Source organism: Clarias gariepinus, chromosome 3 (assembly GCF_024256425.1).
Source record: "Clarias gariepinus isolate MV-2021 ecotype Netherlands chromosome 3, CGAR_prim_01v2, whole genome shotgun sequence".
In the NCBI taxonomy this organism is placed as follows: domain Eukaryota; kingdom Metazoa; phylum Chordata; class Actinopteri; order Siluriformes; family Clariidae; genus Clarias; species Clarias gariepinus.
The window spans coordinates 32499031-32521531 of NC_071102.1; the positions used below are offsets into that span (position 1 = coordinate 32499031).

Below are 22501 nucleotides of genomic sequence, written 5' to 3' on the forward strand. Positions count from 1 at the left end.
GCTCCTTTAGATGCTAAAAAAAAAGCCCACAAAACAAGCAGTTTGCAGCAAACACTGCCATTGCAGCGGGTATTGGCACAGTCCCCGACCTCATCACTACAGCTGCATTTTAATGCCTTCATCATCATTCCTCTATTCTTTCCTCTCCATCTCTCCATCTGCCCTCATTTAGCGCCTCTCCACTCTGCCCTTCATGGCCCATAAAATCCCCCAAAACACTGACAGCTTTCGTCAGGGAGCCTCGTCAGGTACGCCGACTGTTCTTCTACAGGCCGATCGTGTTACTCTAATTTCTGCATGGACAACCCGGAGGGACCTGGTGGTGTAGAGAGAGAGAGAGAGAGAGAGAAAGTGGGGTTGCCTTAATGCTAAAAGCAAAAATTGAAAAACCCAGTGGTTCTCACCTTTTCTTTAAACAATGTGAAAAATAAAGAGACAAAGTATGAAATGTTAAAGGCAGACATTTATTTATTTTTTTGGCCACAAATCAAAAACATGTCATGCTTACTTGTCACAAAGAAGAAGAAAAAAAAAAAACGAAAAAAAAAAAAGCTCAGTTCGGTAATCAGCATTGACCTTTCTGCCCGTGGGCTTTTCTCAGTACAATATGTGAATAATAGCACTCTATAAAGATAGAAATGGAAAATTTAGGAAAGAAAAAAAAGAAAGTTAAAAGAAAAGTTATGCTCCAGCCATGGTCATGTCCTTCTTGTCAGTTTGTGGGTTTACTGTATACATACTGTATATACACGCACTTGTATGGTAAATATGTAATGCACAGGTGTGTTTTGTGTGTGTGTGTGTGTGTGTGTGTGTGTGTGTGTGTGTGTGTGTGTGTGTGTGTAAATGACACCCTCAGTCCCCGGAGGTCTTGATGACCTGGAACAGTGTGACGTTGTAGAGCACCTGGTGGCCGTTGTTCCAGGTGTAGAGCACACGCTCACGTGGGTTGTAGTCCATCATGGAGATGTGTGAGTACTGGTTATGGAATGGAATGTCCGTGTACTCGTAGGTGGATGTGTTGGTATAGTAGGCGAAGTAGATCTTGGCTCCGGCGAGATGCGAGTTGGTGACATAGAGCGTACCGCAGATCATGAAGGACTCGCCAGCGCTGCGTTTGGGAAAGCCCGTGTCCCACGTCTGCAGGATTTCCAGGCTCTCAGGCTGGAGGCGGCTGATGACGATGTTGCCCGCGTTGGCGATGGTGGTGTACACGACCCACAGTCCGCTCTCGTCAGCCATCAGGTCGATATCGGACGAGCCGCCCCACGAGTACGGGAAGGTGTTGTTGTAGCCGGCGCCGCTCAGACTCCGCTGGACCAGGACGCTGCGCGAACGAAAGTGGTACTTGATCAGGATGTTGCTCTGGTATTTGTTGTAGTAGAGGGAGCCGTTGTAGACCACGTGACCTGTCCCTGCCCAGGGGTGAGGCAGGAGGTGCTGAACGAAGTTCTGACCCTTCATGAAGTCGTTCAGAGTGCGGTATTCAAGCACGCGTCGCCCCTTAAAGTAACCATCCATTGACCACACCTTGTGAAAGCAAAACACACACAAAAGAAACACAGAGAGGAGCCATGAGTGGAGAGAAGGACAACAGTAAAAGTAAGGACGGGGCTATTAAAATGAATGAAAGGGCAGAGTTATGTGATCGAAGCGAAAGCGGGAGTTTTATGTCCTCCTCTGTGGCCCAGAACAGTTTCAGTAAAGGAGTCATTAGGTTGATTAGTTGAGATGAGCTAAACTTAGACATGCATGTTATTTTTTATCTTCATGCTTTAGATGACAGCAGTGTGACAGCGGTCAAATAATATAATAAGGAGATTTAAACTAATCCACTTATTCCAATAAAGGTGATTGAATTGTGTATACTAACTGCTCGTTTCAAAAATTTTTTAGTATTTTTTAAAATTCTTTATAAAATTTTAGTAATATGTACTTTACATTTTTGAAAGGAGTCTCCAGTGCCAGTGCTTTGTAGGAGAGTAAAATTGATAAAAAACTTTTACGTTTTGTAATACAGCAAAGTGTTCCAGATAGGAAGAGTTTTTTTCTTTTGTAACTTTGATGAAAAAAATATAAAGCAGAAACTAATGAAGGATTCTTTATCATGACTATGATGTAGGTGAAAACAGGAACTAACTAAGATTATACGAGGGTGAGTAAAAAAATGATCTGTACTCTTGCTGTAGAATAAATTTGTAATAACTTTCAGAAAAAGACAAATATATAATTTATCATCATAATCTCCTTGCTTTTCAATATACTTTGTTTATTTGTCAAAAATATTTCGTATTCCCCCACTAAACGATGTTTTATGCTGAGCTGTAAGTCACGAATGCGCCGCTGTCTTCACTTCTTCATCAGTGAGTGTTTGTCCCTGTAGGGCTGCCTTTAGGGACCAAACAGGTGAAAGTCTGATTGAGCCAGATCAAGATTATAGGGAGCATTCTTTAAAACCTCAAAACAAAGTTTTTTGCAAAGTGTCGACAGTATGGGCAGAAGTGTACGGGCATGCATCATCACGCAAGATCACAACACCTTCAGCGCTTCAATAATTACAATAATCTGTAACAAACACTGTTAATTGTTGAACCTTTTTTCTGATAAAGTTCCAATACTGGTCCTTGAGAATCCCAGAAAACTGCAAGCATCAATTTTCCAGCTGATGGTTAAATTTTAAACTTTTTCTTCGTCAGTGATTGAGGATGTTTTAGTTCCGTACTCTGCCGTTTACTTTCAGGCTTGTAGTGATGAATCCATGCCTCACCAGAAATGATTCTTCTTAAGAAACTTTTACTTTCCTTGGAGTATCTATTCAAATTATGTTTGCAGATATCCAACCATTTCTGCCTTTCCGTGAGTTGTTTCAGGCACCAGGCACACCCTCAGACCACAAAAAAACGAATCACTTCATGCTGATCTTCCATATAACCAGAGTGTGGATAATTTTTGACTTGCCCTCATAACTATAAATGGATGCATACTATCACTGTCACTCAGAAATAAATAACTATGTAAAATTGCCCCACATTGCTGTGGTGTAAAGTAAATAAATGGTGTTGGAAATGAAGGGTTCCTCTTCCTCTCAGCTAGGGTGTTTTGTCTAATGTTGGCTGGCTGTGTGCCAGAACTCCGTCTGGAAAAATAGGACAGAAGGAGGCAGGATTGAAAAAAAAAAAAGTCCAGAGGCACCCTCTACTGATTTTAATAGAAGTGCGGTTTATCACCTGTGGTGGCTCTAACTGTGCAGTGTGTGAGTGTGTGTGAGTGTGTGTGTGTGTGTGGTGCCACATGCAAAGATCTTCTTTCTCTCCCTCTCAGTGTGTATATTCCTGTGCTCTGCACTCCACTGCCACTGTTGCGCCATGACCTTTACCAGCTCACAGCAGCAAATCAATCCTGTTAGCATCGCTCTCTTCCTTACGCTCCATGCTTCCTATCTCTCTCCCTCTCTCTGTGCACAACCTGAGGTTCCCACAGACCGCGCAGCACAGATCTCCATCTTTTCATATTCATGCTGCCTTTGACCGGGCTCTTGGTGCAAGACGACGGAGACAGCGACTGTTTGCTGTTCGTTTTCGTCCTTCACGCTATAATAAGATCCCTCTGAGAAATCGGCCCCACTTTCATTTCATCTCTCTTACTTTCCATTTCCCTTGCTTGCTCTTTTTTTCTCCCCCTCTTCTCTAGTTTTCTAATCCTCCAGGCAGAGAGTGAGCACCATATTTGCACCGTCGTACCAGGCGTCATGTATGTTTGAGCTAGTATGTCATGTGTAGCTTGTTTAATGTGGAACGAGTCCAGTGGCCAGCCTGCGGGCTCATCCGTCACCGTCTGACCCAGAGAGGACCATTTGTTACTCTTCAGCTGCGCCGTGGCAGGTGACAGCATAGACTCGATGTCTTTTGAGATCGGGTGAATCGATACTGCGATTAGGAAGATGGTCTTGATTTATATGTTGATTAATGTGATGATTAATGATGTAATGATTAACGCATTTGATCCAAGAGCTAATGTGTTTTTAAAACATTTATGCCATCTTTAGATGCAGGGATAAACGACCTCATTGCGCGATCTCTGTTGTCCAGCTAAAGGAACACGGAAAAGCAGAAGCGTTTGACTATCTGCAAACATAATTTGGATCCATCAAATCATCCAGCTAAAAAGTCCAGTTCCTTAAATATTACTGCTTACAAATGACCAGAAAGATGACTGTGATGATAACGCAATGATGGAATAAAATTTTTTTTTTATTTACTTTATGGCTCTGAAACATAATTTGAAATTAACATGCGTAAAATAAACACGCTTTCCCGTCTAATTAGTTTTAAACACAGCTTGAGGTGTGAACTTCATTTAAAAAAAATTTGTCATTTCTGTAATCAAACCATAAAGACAACATAAAATGAAACTCTCTGAGTAATGACTGTCTGTAAAAACCTTTTTTCTTTCAGGCTAAATATTTGTCATTAGTCTCTGGTATAATGATCATTTTACATACAGTACATGCATGCGATTAGATAAATTGCAATTCCAGATATTCTACAGGAAGTGAACAAGAAAAGTGTAGATATCTCAAACTCGTCATTTTTTTTTTTTTTTTTTTTAATTCAGTCTGCTGTATTATCTTGCCTGGATCCACATCCGGAACGCAAGTCTATCAGATGGCAAAGGCGGAGGATGATACATAATGCTATAATTTCCCTATACGTCCCCTCCTGTCTACACCTGAATTTTGCGCATCTTGAATGCCAAGATGATATCTGGATAGGGATTAGCTGCATCAAATGAGATTGCGGTCTGAGGTTATTTTATGCAAAAATAAACACATCGCCTGGGCACACAATTTCAAACCCGTCTGTAAAGTCTTCTTCAGCAAGTATAGAAAACTTTTACTAAGATTAAAGTCAGAAACTCACGTGCCAAAAAGATTTCTAATGCTCTTAAAACCACTCTTTTACAATCTGAGTCCTGGAATATGTAGAATGTAGATGTAATAACCCGGTCATTTAGTACATTCAGGTCGTCAGCTGACTTCATTTTTTACTGCATAGTGTTGTTAAGTCTAGACCTGGCCAACTGAAGCAACCCCAGATCATACTGTAACACGGCCTCCAGAGACTTGTACAGTGGGCTTTTTCTTCTTACCCTCACACGCCCATCACTCTGGAATCTGGACTCATAAGACCACATGACCTGTTTTTACTGCTCCAAATCCCAATCCTTACACTCCCTAGCAAGCTAAACCGTTCTTACCAACATGTGGTTTTTATATGGACACACAGCTGTCTAGTCCTGATTCTGTGAGTTCTCATCTTATTCTGCTCTTCATTTCATTAATAATAAACATATCTCTGATCTCTAATGTCCATTTTTTGTCCATGCCATGATCCCAATCGTTGTCATTCTAGATTTTTTCAGATCATTGACAGTTCCTTCCAGATTTTAAAAATGCGCTGGAGAGGTCTTAACCCAATTCCAGTCATTAGAGATATCTCCTTAGTTGTTTTCTTTGTTTGGCTGCTTAATGCAGATGAATTATTGAGTGTAAGTTCTCCAACTCGTTGTGAAAGAAGTGTAAGAAGGCGCATGCTGCATCAGTTCGGGTGAAAAAAAAATAACTACCAGCAGATTAATTTTCCAATCAAAGCCTCTCTGTAAGTGTTTGCTTACTTAAATCCAAACGCCACTCTTTTTTTCCCCTTTTTTAGACAAAAGGTGTGCATGCATCTTAAAAAACCAAAACCTCTCCTAATATTTTACATAATACAGTACAGGACAACCTGAGATAGCTGTGTTAGATGAATAATAAATAATAATAGTTAATTAAGCCTAGAGTTAAGACTGATATGTGAGAGAATAGAGCATTTTATTTACAATCCACAATCGCTGTATTTATGTCCTGATCGTCGAGTATCGAGGTTAGAGTAGCTTGTTATACTGCTGGCTTTGTGTATGATTACTCTTCCTTTGCATATTTCATCAAATTTTATTCTATTTAGAAGGGAAAAAAAGGCTGTATCTTGAACACAATATTTCTTTGTTCCTTTCCGCACTCGATTTAATTTTCCTGCCCTATTTTTCTCTTCTCTGCCTCGCATTTTCCCCCTTCATCTATTACCCCTGTCTTTGTTCTCATCTCCCATGCAGTAGTTATTTTGGGTTGTTTGTTAGGTGCGATGGCCGGTAAGGGAAAGCTTTACTACATCATCTATGCTGTGTCAGGCTGCAGTGGAGCTGCTGCTAATTATGGCCAACTTTAGCCTAAACAAGTTGTTAATATCCAGCTCAGTGATGGAGCGATTAATCAGGCAAGGACAGGAGGGGGCTACGGAGCGAGAGAGAGAGAGAGAGAGAGAGAGAGAGAGAGGGAGGGAAGGGGGAGGAGGGGGAGTATAACGGGGAAAAAATGGTGAGGGATGGAGGAAGAAGACTGAGTTGAGTGAGTGTGGAGTGAGTGGAGGAGAGGAGGAGAGATGGCTATCTAACAGTGACTCAGCTCTCTTCATGCTGGAGAACAGCTTTCCAGTGCTCGTGACTCAGGCTCTGTGGGAGACTCATTATGTGTGTGTGTGTGAGTAAGAGCGTATGTGGGCATGTGCCTATGTGTGTGTGTGTGTGTGTGTATTTGTGTGTAAGCGCACGTGAGTGTAAGTGCTCTCTTTCAGAGATTCTGAACAGTGGTTGTGTGCTTTGCAGGATGGAGGATGGCTTGGTCGGTCTTACCCTGTTATCAGAGCTGGGAATCATCGTGTCCGTCATCCAGGAACCAAACCTAGAGCCTGAGGCGCGGATGGTGATGGGGTTACTGACGCCAGTAAGCTTCCCGCAGCCTGGATTTGTAACACACACACATACACACACATAGACATGTTAAACTGTTAACCCTTTGTGCTTTTCTTATAACACTTTAAATGTTAGCTGGTTAACCCTTTGCGCTTTTCGGCTAATGTCTGATTTTTATTCAAAGTCTTCTTTCTTGATTTATCAGGACCTCTACCACACAAAACGGTAAACAAAACATTATAACCATAACAGTACACAAACACATTTTTGTATTTACTAAAATTTGTAGTGTAACTGAGAAAGAGCAAAGATGGCGGATGAATACTGAATCATATTTACATAATAAAAAAAAAAACAATAATGATACACCTATCATCCATAACATCACGACACTAAACATTAAGCTCGATATCGATTACTGTAGGTTTGCCTTGGTGCCCCTGAGGTGGCTTCGGCCCATCGAAGCATGACTTTACAAGACATCTGGGAGGTGTGCTGTGGTTTCTGGCACCAGGTGTTTTGGGTGCTGTGGGTTGTGGGGTGGATTCATGGATCAGACTTCAGAATCCAATGGATGCTTGATCAGTTGGGGGTTTAGAGGTTGGGTTGCTGGTCTTGGGCTCTTTGCAAGCTGGGAACAGGCTGTGGTGCACTGGGTGCTCTGGTGCCTTTCTATCAGGGTTAGCATTGACTTTTTTTCAGCAAGTGCTGCATTGGCCTCTGTGTGAGATTGGACTAGACAAGTTGACATTTGGGTGCCTACGATTCTGTCATCAGTTCACAGGTATATAATTGATCATTAGTTTTAATGTGTTAACTAAGTTACAGTTCCTGAAAAAACTGTGGGGTAGGGAAGGAATGGTGCTTCTCTTTTCCTGGACTTGACAAAAAATTACTGATGAAAGCACATACAGCACCAAAGTTATGAGACTGTATACTGCCTGTGATTCCAGTGAGGTTGCCGACTCTTATGCAAGCTTGCAATCTCTAACCAGCCCATATATAAGCCCAGTATTATTATAGTATGTTAAGGCCTCATTAATGTTAACAATTTATTAAACTAGAACTACTAAGAGTTTTTAATAGAGCTTCAATTACAAACATCTGTGATACATTTCTGTGCATGATCTTCAGGAAGCAATCAAGCAGGCATGGATTGAGCAAGTGACCCAAGAAGACATTTTCGTGACTCGACATCCAGCCAGATCCAGCAAGTTTAGAAGAATAAAGCAAGTGTAAAGCAGGCTCATTGCATGAAATGACAAATTATTCATATTATCTTGGAGTGTTATTATTTTAAACACTTGAAAAACATCATTAAGACACAGTATTTCACTTTTGTCTTAATGATTTAAGCACTACTGTATACAACATGGGAGAGTACTGTAATATGCAAGGCAATAAGATCTTAAAAAAAAAAAAAAAAACTCTTGGTTAACAAGTTCCTCAAAGGTTCTTTGAACAAAAGTCTTACACTTAAATCCGTCTCTGATTGAGAAATCTGTCTTGCAGAAATAAAAATGAATTAAAATAAGTTCAAAGTAGCACCCCGTCTTAGTTTAAGGGGCCTGTTTTGTAAAATGGATGTTTTTTTTTTGTCATTTTTTGACATTTACATAGGTCTCCAGGGTATGTCTAAAAACGACGTGGCTGAGATTTTTTTGCATTACCATGTTTTTGCAATATAGACATTTACATTTACATTTAGGCATTTGGCAGACGCTCTTATCCAGAGCGACTTACATTTTTATCTCATTATACATCTGAGCAGTTGAGGGTTAAGGGCCTTGCTCAAGGGCCCAACAGTGGCAACTTGGTGGTTGTGGGGTTTGAACCTGGGATCTTCCAAACCGTAGTCCAATGCCTAAACCACTGAGCTACCCCTGGCCCCTGAAAAAAAGAATGACATTCTTTTTTTCAGCACGACCTAGGCAATATGATGTCACATTTAAAAAAGAAGTGAAACGAAGGCAGTTTAAAGTAAAAGAAAAATGCATTATCTGATGGGTATTTCGGCGGCACGGTGGTGTAGTGGTTAGCACTGTCGCCTTGCACCTTCAGGGTGCGTGTGTGTGTGCACGCTACAGTATGATGGATTGGCACCCTGTCCAGGGTGTACTCGCCTCATGCCCTAAGCCTTCTGGGATAGGCTCCAGGCCCCCCCAACTCCGAATTAGGTATTTTAGCTGGAGCATTAACCCACATACGTTTGGGGAGATCTTCGTTAATTTGTTACATAAAGGGCAAATTATGGGACCTTTAAGAAAGCTTGTAGTTTTCTAAAATGCAGAGTGCACCAAATGTTGAAATTTGACCAGGTGAAGGGATTTCCCAGGCCACCATACAGAATTTACTGTAGCGCACTCTATAATTACAGGTTTCACCAGAAGCACAAACTAAATACAGGTTTATGGCTCTATAGCACTTGTCCCAGAACTGCATCTAATTTAAATTGCCTTCTTTTGTTAAGTTGAGTTTTAACGAGTAATCTGTCTATTTATCACTTCCTGAGTCATTTTCTAATTGCAAGAATTGATTAATTTTCAGTCATGATTTTCAGCCTATCCTCTTCACTATAATGATCACAATAATTTGCGGTTTGTCCTTATTAAAGAATTTACTCTTGCTTCCTGCCCAAATCTTACAGCTCTGATTTGTTTTGTCGAATATCTCATTGATTTAATGCTTTCGTTTCCTTTTGATTCGGACACAGTTCCAGAATAAGATAACTCATTCATTTGGTCATCTTCAGTAACTGATCTAACATGATTAATTCAATTCAATTCAATTTTATTTGTATAGCGCTTTTAGCAATTTTCATTGCCGCAAAGCAGCTTTACATAGTCAAAAGAATTATTTAGGTTTGTATGAAATGTGAATTTGTATGAATCAAAATGGTCAGTTTGTCCCTGGTGAGCAAGCCGAGGGCGACAGTGGCAAGGAAAAACTCCCTGAGATGGTAAGAGGAAGAAACCTTGAGAGGAACCAGACTCAACAGGGAACCCATCCTCATTTGGGTGAAACAAAAAGCAGTAAAAGATCTGCATTTATACAGTGTGTAGGGTGGGAGGCAGTTCAGCTATAATAGCTGATGTTAATTGATGTTAATAACATGATTAGATGTGCTTTGGATCTGAAACCTATTCCAGGAACACATAACCTTCACATCCTAAAGTGCTTGGCCTGAAAATATATTCACTGTGTAATAAACAGAACTGTTGTGATTTGACTAAAGGGGTTTGGCAGTTATACCTACAGGAGATAAAAAAAAAATAGGTTCCTGCTTTCTGCGTTTCCTTGGACACATCCATTAGTTCAGCAGAAACAAGCTCTGGTTATTATCATACAGTAGCCATCAGATTCTGGTTGTATATCATTAGATCCCATTAATGTGTCTGGAAATACTTCACAATTAGATGTTACACTCTTTATAAGATTATGTCAATGGGAATGAAGCCTGAAATGATTTCCTTGTGCCGAATGCAGACCAAAGTTACTAGTGTAATGCTATGACTACAATAATAAAGAAATTTATATAAAACCATATAATTCACAAATAATGATACAATGCATCACAACATTTGATGTGCAATTGTATTTATAACAAACGATGCATATAGTAAAACTTCTGAAAAGAACAACATGAAAGCGGCAACTGGGTCATAATTGGCATAATATGTAATACCGAGAGTGAGTAAGCAGACCCTGAAGCGAAATGATAGTAACAGAGAGAGAATAGAAAATCTTGACCACATTGTGCTGGCTGGTTAGTCTGATATCCATCTTACTGGAAGAATCAAGAAGCCGTCATTCTCTCAAAACAACATGGCAGGTCTGACAGGGTTAAACAATAAAATATCCAAATGAGATTGAACGACACGGAAGGTACACGGCTCCTGCATCCAGAATCAGTGTCTGCTTCTGATAATACAAGCTTATTTATGCCTGAGCGAGGACAAATTACCTTTTCTTAGATAATCTGTAAGCGCAGGGCTTTTATGATAAAAATACACCGACATAATTTGTCACATGCCAGTGCGGGTTTCGGAAGAAGTCAGTTCTGGCGCGATTAGCCGAGCTACGATGACTCAGTGTTTGTGTTTGTACAGTGTATGTCTGTAATTGATTTATGATAAAGTTCGATTGGGCATTAAAAGAAACCTGGATGTAATATTCAAGCTAAATGACTGATAAAAAAAAAAAAAAAAACGAGTAAGCACTGATCTGCTTAATTCTAATTGTGCCGGCTTGGATTTGCATAATTCTTATTGTATATGTGAACTTTGCAGAATTCCAGGTCACCATCTTTCATTCCAATCTACAGTATATGTACATTTCTGTTTGATTTAAACTCAGCGCTGTTCATTAACTGAAGACCTTTAGATAGTTCCATGGGGTTCTGCTGAAGCAGCAGAAGCTATGCTGCCAAAGACAGCACTTTTAACCTAGCGCAAGTTTTCTGTTTGGACTTTATCAGCAGCAAACGTCTGTAAGTATAGCCAGGCTGGTGTCTCATATTATGACATTTTTGCTTGGTTGTCAAATATTTCAAAGGTCACTTACTCCTTCAAGCATAGGATTCCTTTTGCAGTTATGGCTGGTCATGATATCAGATGCGGGAGTAAAAAAAATAAAAAACAAATATCTATCAGTATCTTGACAATGAAGCTCTTACTGTAGGCTTGAGCAATGAATTGAAATAAGGTCTCACTAATGACTTGAAAAGAATGATGTGAGACGAACTAATATAAAAGAATACTAGAAAACTTTTAGGCTGCTAATAATTTCATTTCTAATTCAGTCCATCATGCTTTGGCTTATGCTGTGTCTCCTCCAGTGTTGCCAAGTATTTTCAACAGTAAGTAGATAAAGCCTAGAAAATTACTAGATGAGGTCACAGGGTGGTAGAGTATGATGTCATAACGTTTTGGAATGACAACTAGCAGAGGAAGACCAAGATGCTGTGCATGGGTGTATAATAGCTGGAAGCAAGTTATTTCTGTCTATACAGTATGCAAGTTAAAAAGGATTTCAAACTTTTATTCATTAAAACAAAAAAACACAGAGAGAAAACCACAAACAAAAATCAAAAGGCGCTGTGCCAGAAGATTCTATTCCACAAACATTTAGGTGGAAACATTTATGTAGTAAATAATAATAATAATAATAATAATAATAATAATAATACTTATTATTATTATTATTATTATTATTATTATTATTATTATTAATATAATTTTAATAGCATATCTGTATGTACTTAGAGTTTTAAATGTTCACTTCTCTGTCTAATTTTAGCATTTTGACTTAAATATTTTATTATTTTATTGTATTTTTTAATTTTTTATAATAAGTAAAGAACTCTTCAATCTTTAAAATATGGTAAAAAATAAGTTTACCATAAAATGTGCATAGCTTTTTTTATGTCTGTTTTTGTATATGATAAAAACAAGTCATTTTATTATTAACAAATAATAATAATAATAATAATAATAATAATAATAATAATAACACAGTAATTTAAACATATAATTGCCTTTCAGGGATCCCAAGGATATAGTAATGATACATCACAGTACAAATATGCAAGTCTTCTTTAATGTCTAGGCTCTTAGATAAGGAGTTCCCTAAGGGGTTCTTTGAACAGTTAAATGTCCTGAAAGTGTTACACTTAAAGCCCTCTCTAATGGGGAAACCTGATCTTGCAGGAAAAAGAAAAGAAAAAAAAAGATGAAAAATCAAGTTTTGGACAAAATTTTTTTTTTTTAGCCTTTAGCATACTTTGACATCTTAACTTTTAGAAATGTCAGGCTTTAATAGTTATATGCCAGAGTGAAACAGACACGAGGTAAATCAGTTCCGCTTGTAATCAGATTCTGGCTGATCCCAAAAATGCAACATTATTTTGATGTAATTTTTTATGTTTGAAAGACAGAGAGACAGATGGGCTTAGCCCTGTCTAATCTTTTGGCAAAGGCCCTAATCCAGGGTAACTAGAAAATGTGATTATAGATTAATGCTGGTTCAAACAAGTGCTAGAGCTGTCTAGTCAGTAACGTAAAGGGACAGATTCCAGTTGAAGCAAATCTATAAATGTTAAATGTCATGGGGGTGACATAGAAATAAATGTCATTGTACATCACATCTGACTACGTTGTTCTTTAGACTTTTGTGAGCGAGCTACAGTATTCTGGCTGAAAGACGAGCCTGCCACTGAGATAGCAGGATATTGAAAGAGAGGGATTTTATATGGGTAGATCTTAGCGAAGGTCACAGTAGGTACATTAAAATTGCGGTGGGTGTAGGTCTGAATCAAAGAACATGCACTGTAGAACCCATATTAAGACACGAGCTTTGAGCTTGAGTCTTGGAACAACAGATCTTTTGCACCTGATATCTTCCCGTCTCTCTGTGCTGATCCCGCCAATTTCTGTACATCAAATTCCACATGCAAAACCACTGACGCGTCATGAAATCTTAAACAACACACAAGTAAGTGCTTCCAAGTCATTCTGAAATACCTCTAAACCGTCCAAGTTGTTGTTTTGTTCACGGCCAAAACACATTAATTTTGTTAATCTTCTAACACAAGGCCTAATCCCAAATCCCTCTCTAACCCCAGATCAAAGTACTACTTGGTGTTTGGAACAAGTAACTGTACACCCCACATACTGTAGCACACCAGCTTTGTTTGGAACAGCTAGTTACCTGCACATCATTTTAAGCAGTACAAAGCACAGCGTATTCCGTCTCATTTGCTAAAGAAGCAACAAATGAGTAAACGCTATCGTTATAATGCGTAACCAAATTTTGAAGGAATCACCTATGTGTACACCACCTGAGGTAATCACTGCAATCTCCTTATTAACTTTTTCATCCAATTTCACACGCTTGTTTTTGGGGTTGGGTATAATTTGCGTTTTTTATGATACTGCTGCCAATTCGGTACTTTTAAACGTACTGGTGCCTGAACCAAAAACAAAGAGCCACAAAAAATGTTAGAGAACATTAAAGAACAGCTTTTTACTGGAAAAAAATAAATTAACAATATATTAAAAGTTTTAAGTATAAATAAATATAACTTAATACAAAACACAACAAATTTTACACACTACCTAACACAGCTACAATAATTTACTGTAACATGAATAACAATGTTTGGTGTTCTTGGTATGCTACAGTACAAACCAGCTTCACATTTGCGCAATTCTTTTGCTGAAATATAAACAAAAAATATATATTATTTATCTGGCAAAAGACATCTCTCCTGACTTATTGCATGTCCGACACAAGATACAACCCTCTTAGTTGGTGTTAATGAGGACTATACACACAGCTACTGTATGTGTTGAAAGTGCAGACAGTATGGGGAGACTGTCCCGCTACCACCACGCTACAGGGTCCTGAACATTGCCAGCTGATGTCCGCAAGCTGTTAAATACGGTGCATGCCTGTGCTTTAACCAGATTTGAAGTGTTCACCCTTTACATGCAATTGTACACGCAGACATTAAGGACATTTATATAGGGTTATATGGGGTTTCAAACTTTAAACTAACAAAACAAATAGTCTCAAATGTCAAAAGTTTAGACGTTTGTCACAGGCCTCTCACACTTGATGCATAGTCTTAGGCGATAAATGAGGAAAGGAAATGGACTCATTTAACAATGGAAAGCAATAAGCAGATTTATATTATTATATGTCCCTTTTATAATTTTCTCATTGATTAAAGCTTTGAAGTTCTGCAGCTTGAGGCAAATGAGACAACGGCAAATGGCTTGGATTAACACTGCGAGGCAATTGCCGCAAAAGGTTATGTTCATCTTCAGGTAATTACAGTCATATGCAAAGCTGTAAAGTTGCATAATTTGAAGATAATCGGTTCTCTATTTAGCATTAGGGCTTTCCTCTCAGTTATCAGTGTGAATATAAGTGTTAATAATGTGATCGCACTCACTCGGCACCCACACAAAAACACTCTCCCTCGTTCTCACCCAGTTTCTGCATGCAGGAGTGCAGCCGAGTCTCCAGTAACAGGACTCTCTGCCGGAGCTCCTCATAGTCGTAGGCTCCCATCTCCTCCTGGATGGCCATCAGCACCAGCGACAGGTTCCTCACCTCATCTCGGAGCCGCAGGATCATCTGCGCATCCGTCTTGTACTGCTCCAGCACCGGCAGAAGGGGAAGCAGCTGAGTCACCTTGTCCTTTAGGTCCTAGTAGACAGACAGAGATGAAAAAGTCAGGCTTCATCTCATTCCACTGCTGTTATTGGTTTGGGTTCTTCGGGAAAGATAAGAAACCAAACGGAAAATTGGCTGCAGTTCACCGGCTGTGTCCAATCCCAAGCAGCCTAGAAAGGGTAGGGAAGATATACATGCTCTTCAATATCACAAGCAATGATGCAAAACAAGGAATAGCTAGTCATGCTTAAAGTGTTTGTCTGATTTTATTTCCATTACGTATGCTAAAATATCAAGTTCAACTAAAAGATGTACACCTGAACATTAAAGTGCCCCTGTAATCTGAATAGATGTTTCAGAACTTTTTGCACCTGTTCCTTAGTCTTATGGACACCAGTATGATACTTTATCTACAAAATGAATGAATAAACAAACAGAACATATCTGTGCATCCTGCTTTACAGGAAATTAGCACCACTGTTTTGGAGTTTGCAAGTTCTTTCCTTCTTGGTGGAATTTCGTCCACAGTCATGCATTGTGACCTGATAGGCATTTCCATATTGTTAACAGTATATGACTGTCTGTGTGTATGAGAGAGAGTGTCTGGGTTGTTAGAGGTTGGGTCCTTAGCAATGTACTTCCCCTACAGCAGTGCCAGCTGGCATGTGGGCATGGGTCATTGCAGCCAACCATTGTTGGCTTGATGGATGAATGGATAAAATGGATTGTGCTTGGAAACAAAGTGTGCAAAGCTATTTAAGCTTCTTGACTTGAAGTGTTTAATTTAGGGTTCTTGTGTACAGAATTTAACAAATTCCACAAGGCATGCATGGCGGTGTGATCAAAGTACAAAAGCAATGGTATAGATGACTTAACAACGTGACAATTACTGTACCATGTGGCAGGGTAAAGGAGAGAAATAACCAAATGCTGAAGTGAATATGAATGCTGAATTATATGCATATGCAGCAGGAACCCTAACGTTGGATGAATGTTTTAATATAGTTGTAACAATGTGGTGATGACATTCACCATCAGAACAACATTGTTTTTGAAAGTAAGATTGACTTGAATGAAATGATGCTGAGATAACTGTGAATGAACACCTGAAACACAGAGCTGCAAACACCCTTAAAACAATGATACTGTAATCTTTAAAAACATCTATTTACACAACGTCCAACAATATTCCATCATCAACGTCTCAGTCAATCTTCATTTCATTTCATCATTTCATCAAAGGAATTGTAACTTTCCAAAAAACGAATACTAATGTTGTCTCAATGTCTGTTACATTGCCAAATTAACACTAACACAACCTTTTGACAACCAAAAAACACAGTTTTGACAACTGTGAGGCCAACACTTCGGACATAAAGCAGTTAATTCGATCCTGGTTGTGGCATACTGAGAAAACTTTCTACCTTGATGGTATCCAAGCACTATCCAATCTGGAAAAAATGCATTATTGTAGCAGGTTATTATATATAAAAAAAAATTATGTGAGTTTTTACCCTTATATTTGTGTTCTGTTATTCTGCACATCAAAAGTCCAGGTTTGACTCGTACATCCCTTGTACATACTATGTTAAAACTATGTAAATTAATAGTTTGTAAATTGCTCTTACCCCAAAATTACATTTTTGCTGAACTACATCAACAAGCAACATGTAGTCATGTTCAACAGTCTGCTGTAAATTTATTTTAAAAAAAAAAGTGTCATGAGGGCTCATGGTCCTGTTTCTGCTTTTACTATCATGTCATGGTATGTTTTTATGACTTTAGCGCACACTGAGGCATAAGCCTTCACAACGCTGACTCATCTCAGATTGATAACCGTCCGTGTGGATTTCGCACATCTGTTGAAAAGATGTCCTCACTACAGACTTATTTGGTATCTGTCTTGGTAGAAAAATGTTAGTAGTTAGTAAGCCCTCATGGAAAAATCCACATGTGGCATCTGTGACATTGAGAAAGGACTTGGGAACAGATGGAGCAGTAGATCGGATTAATAATTAAAAGCGAGAGTGGATGTGCATAACAGCATGCAGTCGGAGAAGGCAGGCTTTGGGAGAGAGGGATCTGTGTGTGCCTCAGGGCGTTTAACTGGATAGCATGGTAGAGCTCCTGGCATTTCAACATAGACATGTTAAGTCCTGCAATTTTTTACACTGGTTTGTGTTGCTCCGGCATGGTGTTATAACCTGTTGCGGTTAAATGCTTCTGTCCAATCTGTCCCATGAATTCGTACTCAATTCTTAACGCAAGAGCAATTCTGAAAATGAGGTTCATATGTTGTTCAACGTGCCATTACGTTTGCTTACCATTGGCTAACAGTTCAAGTTCAAACAGCAAAAAAATGTCATTTGCATTTGAATGTCTTCTTTGATCCATACATACATACGGTATTTGAACAAACAAGCTACTTTTAAAAATTATATATATAATCTCCAGTAAATGCATTATCCAGGTCGATAATGCAGCAGATCTGAAGCATATCCTGACCCAAGATGGGAATAAACCCTGGACTGGACACAGGTCTACTAGAGAGACCCCCACAAAAAAGTGCATGCACCATGAAAAATTGTGAAAATCTAACTCAGAAACAAGTGACCGTGAACTGGAGAGCTGTGAGGTGGTTAACACGATCTAATTCTTCTTTGTGTTACCTTACACAGGAAATCATCCTCTCCTTGATCTGTAAGTGCAATACTCATGAGGTTTCATGAGGATGGCTATGCTCCACATCTGGGTTCAAAAACTGATTTAACACTGAGCAGTCATAACAAACTAGAGGTGTAAACATTCTAGCACGCAGGGGGAAAAAAGTGCAAAACATCAGAGGACACGTTTCCAAATGCCTACAATTACTCAGCATGTTGAAGAAATAACTGAAGAGCATCAGTCCGCTTGATGATTTCTCTAATCAGTGATTAGTGGCACTCAGTGAACTCAAGATGATCTCTTTCCCTCCTCAGCTTTTCACTTTGCTCAAAATCCCATTTTCCTTTTCATCTCAGAGTGGTGCCAGCCTTGCATCTCCACCGAACCCCTGATTTGACCTCTTTTGATCAAAATGTATCTGCTTATTCAGCTGCACATTATTTCTCTTTAAAGGCGCCAGGGTCTGGGCTCTTCATGTCACACTCTGTCAGCTCTTTCCGTCTGGAATTGTGGAGCGTCATCATGAGTGTGGCTAAGGGGTGGCCCAGGCCATTGTAGCGTTGTACTGTAGCATACTGTTGTTGTTGTTATATGATGTAAACTATAGGACTAAACTAAAAACTACATTTTGCTGGTAAAGGGCAAATTATAGTTAATTTTCAACAATTATAGTTAAATATTTAAATTATAGTTTAATAATAAATGGGGTGACTCCCGCATATCTGGGAAGCATTGTTAACAAGTGGTATTTGACACTTCAAACTTATTATTATAATTTTTTGTGGCTTCATGTACAGTAACATCTATTCTTTGTAGGCATAACACCCAATTTAGCTACAGTTAGCTCATCATAGTTACTTCTAAATGCTAGTATGTCATACTTAATAAGACATACTGTAAACTGTATCTCAATTCTAGTCCCAAAACCTTTAAAGGACACATTTAAAGACAGATTTCATCAGCTTCATGACTAAGACTGTCACATTTTGAGGGCTCCTCCACATTGTAGCAGACATAAGCTGCCTTCTTTCCTCTGACAACGAAGGCTACAATGGCGCGTTCTTTGTGACCCAACCTCTTCCAAAATCTTTTGCAAAATGGGGAAAAGATGACACCAGATGCAGGACCAGAAGACTCAACTTAAATCAATTAAATAGCTAACAATATTACTAAATATTAAAATATATTAAATGTTGTTGTTTTTAGGCTCTTCCCATCAAGGGGTCGCCACAGCGGACCATCCAATCTGCACACAACTTGGCACTGGTTTTACACAGGATGCCCCTCCCGATGTAGCGCTCCCATTTTATCCATTTTTGGGGCCAACTGGGAATTAAACCCTGGATTTCCACTTGGCGGGTGAGGAACCTAGAGTACCAAATCCCATGACAAGATTTTAAATATATCTTTTTTTCCATAACAAGTCCAACTACAGCTGTGAAGGTTGCTACAGTAGATGACAGGAGCAGCGCTTTAAGATGTGACAGTAAGGGCGGAAACAGCTGATGCAAGTAGGAAACCCTCCATAGATTCAACCATCTCATTTCGCTTCAGCAGCAAAGGCAACAAGCAGACAAGGACCACGTAGACCACTTGCCCTAAATTAAGACATAGCTGCGTTTAGTACCTGGTAAAATAAAATAATATTGTTGGTAAGTTTTGTGGCTTTTCGTCTACTTTAGCCATACATAAAATCATTTCATAAAAATAGGAGAAAAAAAAAGTCAGGTGTCAGTCTAAGATGACCACCCCAATGTAAAAGGTCCTGCTGGTGATACAGTATATACATGGTTCATCATTAATAAAATGCATGCAGAAAGGGCCATGTGGGTGCAGGCTCTCATTCTAACCAAGCAAAAGTTATATCTGGAGCCAAGAGCGACTAATTAAAAAGGCGTGGCTTCTGCTTGGTTGGAATAAAAGCCTTTTTGGATCTACAGTAGTATGACACCCTGATCTAAAAGAATCAGGTGTGTACTGGTACTAATGGTAGCCACAGGATGTGAGGCTGCTTCTTCCTTGTTAAGGTTTGTTGTAAATCTGGTGATGGAGGGCCTCTCAGACCAGCAGCGCTGCATCATAAATCTCATTTTCCCATTTTGAGTCATGAAAATTTGGTCTCATTAATCTGCTGGCCTGCCACAGGCGACTTTGAGCTCCCTATATTCATCATTTGCTCATGGTAAAATAAAGCCTGCCTTCTGCAGCCTGGCTTTTTGAACTGATGCACAGCACCACAGCGAGCCTTTCCTCAACAAAAAAAAAGAAAAGAAAGAAAGACTTTTATTCTTTATTCATTGAAAACTTATTGAGAGATGAACTATGATTTTGAGGATGCGCTTTAAATAATTCTCTTTGGAATGATGGTGAGAGAGGTCGGGTGACATGATTAAGTTTAGACTCCTAGATGACTGGACCCCTGAGGCGGACATACTATCCCAGTCTTTCCTCCTATCATTAGGCAAGAACGACAGTCGGAATATTAAAGCCTGCTTTATCATACATGTAAGAGCTCAGGCTAATCCCAGATCCTCTAGGATGAGTGGGTCACCAAACGCATGAACTTAAAAAGATAAAAAAAGAGGACTAATCACAAGCCGTGCTAAGTCTTTGGGAGATAAGTAGACCATAACTGTTAATATTTGTAGCTTATCACTTAAAAGGATGCAAAAGCAGAGAAAGGCTTTTATCCACACCAACACACACTCCTGCATGTGTGCTTGCTTATTAAAGAAATAAACCCTAAATCTGGCTTTAGGTCCTCATTTAAATGACTTTGAATTCCTCTAAGGAGTTGTGCTAAAGGGTTTGATTAAACACAGAAATCAGATGTGTGCTTTAGTGTTTGCATTTCTGATGTATCTCTCCAAAGAGCTGTGCATGAACCACAGGGACTCAGTGCCTCAGTGCCTGCACGATTTGGCCTTTAACCAGTTACGGCTAATCAGCTAGTTACCAAAGCTTACATCAGCTTAATCAGGCATGTGTTCAGGTTCGGCTTCTAAGATACTGCTGTAGGATGGGAGCGAGGCTGAGCTGTTCTGGGTGAAAAAGAATTAAAAAGCCTCACTGTAAAATCACACAGCTTTGCATAGAGTATTTATTACACCCAGTTTATCATGATTTTATTTAACCTTTTTTTTTTTTACCATGTTTTCTATATACTGTTTACTGGGGTGGCTTTGGCCTCTCAGGGCGTGGCTCTGCAGGGCCTCTGGAAACGTGCTGCAGTGTCTTCAGAACCTTGGTGGAACCTTTGCTGTTGGTTGTGAAGCGGGACCTCCATTGATCAGACTTGTGTGGTGCAGATGGGAATCTGGGGAGATTGGAGGCCTGATTGGAGGCCTTGGCTTCTTTGTCTGCTGGGCTCCATGTGCAGCAGACTGGGAGTTCTAGTGGCTTTCTATCATGATCATCATTGACGTTTTTTGGCAATTTATGCTGCATTGGCTTTTCTGTGGGATCAGATCAGACAGATTGGTCTTTAGTCCCGGCGGACATGGGTGAGCCTTGGGTCCATGATCATGTCATCAGTGTACTGGTGTATATATTTGATAAAGTTAATGTGTTAATGTTCATATGGTGTTGCTGTTATGGCTGATTGGTGATCTGTTTTATAACTAAGAGGTATATTCCTCTGAAAAGGACTTTCACAAAGACAGTGTGTTGTGAAAACATCTGACAACCTCGAGGCATGAACTAGACGCAGGCCGTTTGTATAATCTGAACGAAGAGCGCAGAAAATCAAATATGTGCATAAATATTACCACAGCATTTCACTTAATTCATTGACCTTTATTCATTGCAGCTTTTCAACCTCCTCAAGTCCTGCATTGTTATTCATATTAGTTATTCATCTTAAAGTGTATTATGCAATAACTTCTAAACTTCCAAAGTCTCGACTGACTGAGAGACCCCGAGACATGAAGCCAGATGATATACAAATACATGGCATGTTGTAGGTACATTTTCTGACATATCTAAAGCACTTCACTATATAGAAAGATATCATTAACTTACTTATTTCTTTTTTTGTCTCTCTGTGTGCGTACAGTATGTGTGTGTGTGTGTGATGTGCGTGTGTAAGATTGAGTCAAACTACTGCGATTCTGTGGGTTTTCTGAGTAGCTTTCGAACACCTGAGTGACTCATCAGGAAGGAAATACACCCAATATAGTGCCTGACTCATTCCTAATTTTGGTATGATATAAAAAAAATAATAAAAAAATACGTTATTACCTGAAGGTCAGTTTTGTTCTTTGTTATAAATTTTTTAGCTATTCCTTTTTTTGTTACTAAAACAATACTTGAACTTTCCATTCCATGAAAGAACCAAATATTTTAAAGGCTTATAATGGATCAAATAAGTGAATTTCAAATGATAAAGCTAGTGCTGTGGAGGACAGTGATTTGAATGCTAGCTGTCATGGAGCTAACCGCTCTGAGCTTAACTATATTAACATTTTACTAACCACCAGGAGGAAAATCTTACAGCGGATTAAGATTAATGTTATATGCTTTGTACAGTATGCACATGTCATCAGCTGTAACAATGAAATCAATTGTTTAGGTCTGTCTTGTGCGCCCAAAATAAATCTGAACCACCAAGGCATGGTCTCCAAAAGAACTCTGAAGGTGTGCTGTGGTACTGTATCTGTTCCCAAGATGTTAGCAGCAACACCTTTAAGTCATCTAAGTTAAGAGGTGGGGCATCCATGGATCAGACTTGTCCAGCACATCCCACAAATGCTCAGTCCGATCTGGAGAATTTGAAGACCTTATACTCTTTGTCATGTTCCTCAAACCGTTCCTAAATGATTTTGCAGGGTGGCAGGGCGCATTATCCTGCTGAAAGAGGCGACTGCCCTCA

The 22501-nt window shown here is 39.3% G+C and overlaps 1 protein-coding gene across 2 annotated transcripts in view; it reads right to left on the reverse strand.

Annotated features, from left to right (window-relative positions):
* Positions 1 to 443: 443 nt before the first annotated feature.
* The window catches only part of olfm2a (olfactomedin 2a), a 142072-nt gene continuing 120014 nt past the window's right edge, over positions 444 to 22501 (reverse strand). For both annotated transcript variants that reach the window (XM_053491269.1, XM_053491268.1), the window contains exons 4-6: positions 14781 to 15000; positions 6727 to 6833; positions 444 to 1530 (exon numbers count right to left, since the gene is read on the reverse strand). In XM_053491269.1, the coding sequence (XP_053347244.1) occupies positions 856 to 1530; positions 6727 to 6833; positions 14781 to 15000 (1002 nt within the window). In that variant the 3' untranslated portion in view covers positions 444 to 855. The remainder of the gene's footprint in view (positions 1531 to 6726; positions 6834 to 14780; positions 15001 to 22501) is intronic.